This window comes from Limulus polyphemus, unplaced genomic scaffold, assembly GCF_000517525.1.
Source record: "Limulus polyphemus unplaced genomic scaffold, Limulus_polyphemus-2.1.2 Scaffold2809, whole genome shotgun sequence".
Taxonomy (NCBI): Eukaryota; Metazoa; Arthropoda; class Merostomata; order Xiphosura; family Limulidae; genus Limulus; species Limulus polyphemus.
Genome location: NW_013668419.1, coordinates 43,933 through 45,863, shown reverse-complemented (window position 1 = coordinate 45,863; position 1,931 = coordinate 43,933). Strand labels below are relative to the sequence as shown.

General features: G+C 27.9%; 1 protein-coding gene across 2 annotated transcripts in view; it reads right to left on the bottom strand.

Annotated features, from left to right (window-relative positions):
• The window catches only part of LOC106467955 (guanine nucleotide-binding protein G(q) subunit alpha-like), a 32,059-nt gene that overhangs the window by 13,838 nt on the left and 16,290 nt on the right, over nucleotides 1-1,931 (bottom strand). For both annotated transcript variants that reach the window (XM_022396185.1, NM_001314113.1), the window contains 1 exon segment: nucleotides 535-664. In XM_022396185.1, the coding sequence (XP_022251893.1) occupies nucleotides 535-664 (130 nt within the window).

The window sequence follows — 1,931 nt, the reverse complement described above, 5'->3', positions numbered from 1 at the left end:
AAACGTTGTACATTTGCTGTTATATTAAAGTTTTCTTCATTACCCATTCAAGCCGTCTCCAGCCATTATTATGTGTTAATATATACTCTTAACACTCATTGAAACTCATCTTACTTTTTAAGAATCTACCTTTTGTTGTTATCAGTTTAATACATTTATCACAGTTAAGGTTTAAAAGATAATGTTCTAAATACCGCATTAACCAAGTCCATCAAGCTGATTAATAATGTTCACCTCCCATCATAAAAATACTACCAGCATCGTCTATGTTCACATATAAAATATTTCCATTCAATCATCCCTAATTCCTCCATATAAACTATTAATGCATACATAAATGTAACTGTAAGTTAAAAACAATGTTGACAAAACAAGAATGTTAATTATAAGTGTATTAGTTGTTTAAAACTTTTTTTAATACAGTCCTTCAATCCCTTCATGTAAATTAGTCAAGGAATGTTACGACACCTTTCGTGACTTTTGAAAAGCAGTTGATAGAGAAACTTGTTCTCTCTTTGGTTTCACTAAACCTACCTCATTATCAGATTCAAAAAGAATTTGATCATATTCGCTTAAGGCAACAAGAAAGATTATAGATGTAACATTTTCAAAGCAATGGATCCATTTTCTTCTTTCAGATCTTTGACCACCGACATCAACCATTCTATAAAAATTTAATATTGCACTTTATATTAGAAATATGAATTACCATTACAAAGAGTTTTGTTGTACAAAATCAATGTGAGGAAACATTTTTTATATTTTAAGTCTACAGAAAAACAAGGAAATCAAAACCTTAACGAAGAGCCCAATTGAAAATTAAATCTCATCATTGAGGGTACTTGTTTAACACTATAACAAAAAAAAACAAACAGAATTACGTTTTTTTTTTTTCCCTTATCAATTGAACTAGAATTTTTCTATATCAAAATTATTTTTTCTCCATTTGCTTTAAATACTTTTAAAAAACTAGTCCAATCAAGACAAAGACATTGTATTTCCATATTTATCTTCAGACTAATAAAGCAGTTGTTACTGTTAAAACATTATTTGGAATACTACAAAGAATATAAGTATTGTAAATACAGTCTTGGAAGGATAGTATTGTATATCAAAAATAAATAAACTGTTGATTTCACACACTATACACAAACCTTCATAAGGAAAAGTTTGAAAAATACTTGAAGTATTATGTTTTATATTGCACAAGAATATACATTGAGTGCACACTCATCAACCAATCAGAAAATTTACACTTTTCCTTATTGATATATATATATATTATTATTATAATGTAGCTTGAGATGTATACGTCCAAAACTCAGATCTCGGAAACTACCTCACCGATTATTAACAATCATAACTGGGTAATAGTTTTATAATTAGACAATATTTTGAAATTTCCACAAAAATGATGTGTTTCAAATTTAACCAATAAAAATACAAAAAAGGAGTAAGTTTCAAATATAAAACAATCAAAAAACAAACTTAAAAAAATTATTTGTTTTTCTTTAGTGAAAATCTCATGAGTGTTGCAAAAAAAAAACAAGTCACTTTCATTGAAAATTGTGTTTACAAAGAAATACTTCAATCAAATCTACTCTGTGATGTAATGCTGTGATGATAACTCATTTTTAAACTAAAATTTCAATAAAATAATTTTTCTCATGGATGGTGAACATTATAATGTCAAGTATGAATACATTGCTCTAGAACTGTCAGACAATTACAGATAAGACAGCAGGCCGCCAATAGCCTTCTGCAGGAACTAGCAGTTATACCTGTCCGAAGGATGGGTGTTTCTGCTAGTCTGTATAATGAGTTTTCTTCAGTTCTATTAATTCTGCAAATTAACAGTTTTATTTGAACATAACATAATGTTTAGGGACAACAAAAGACCTATTAAAGAAAAAAATAGAATAAGTAAACCT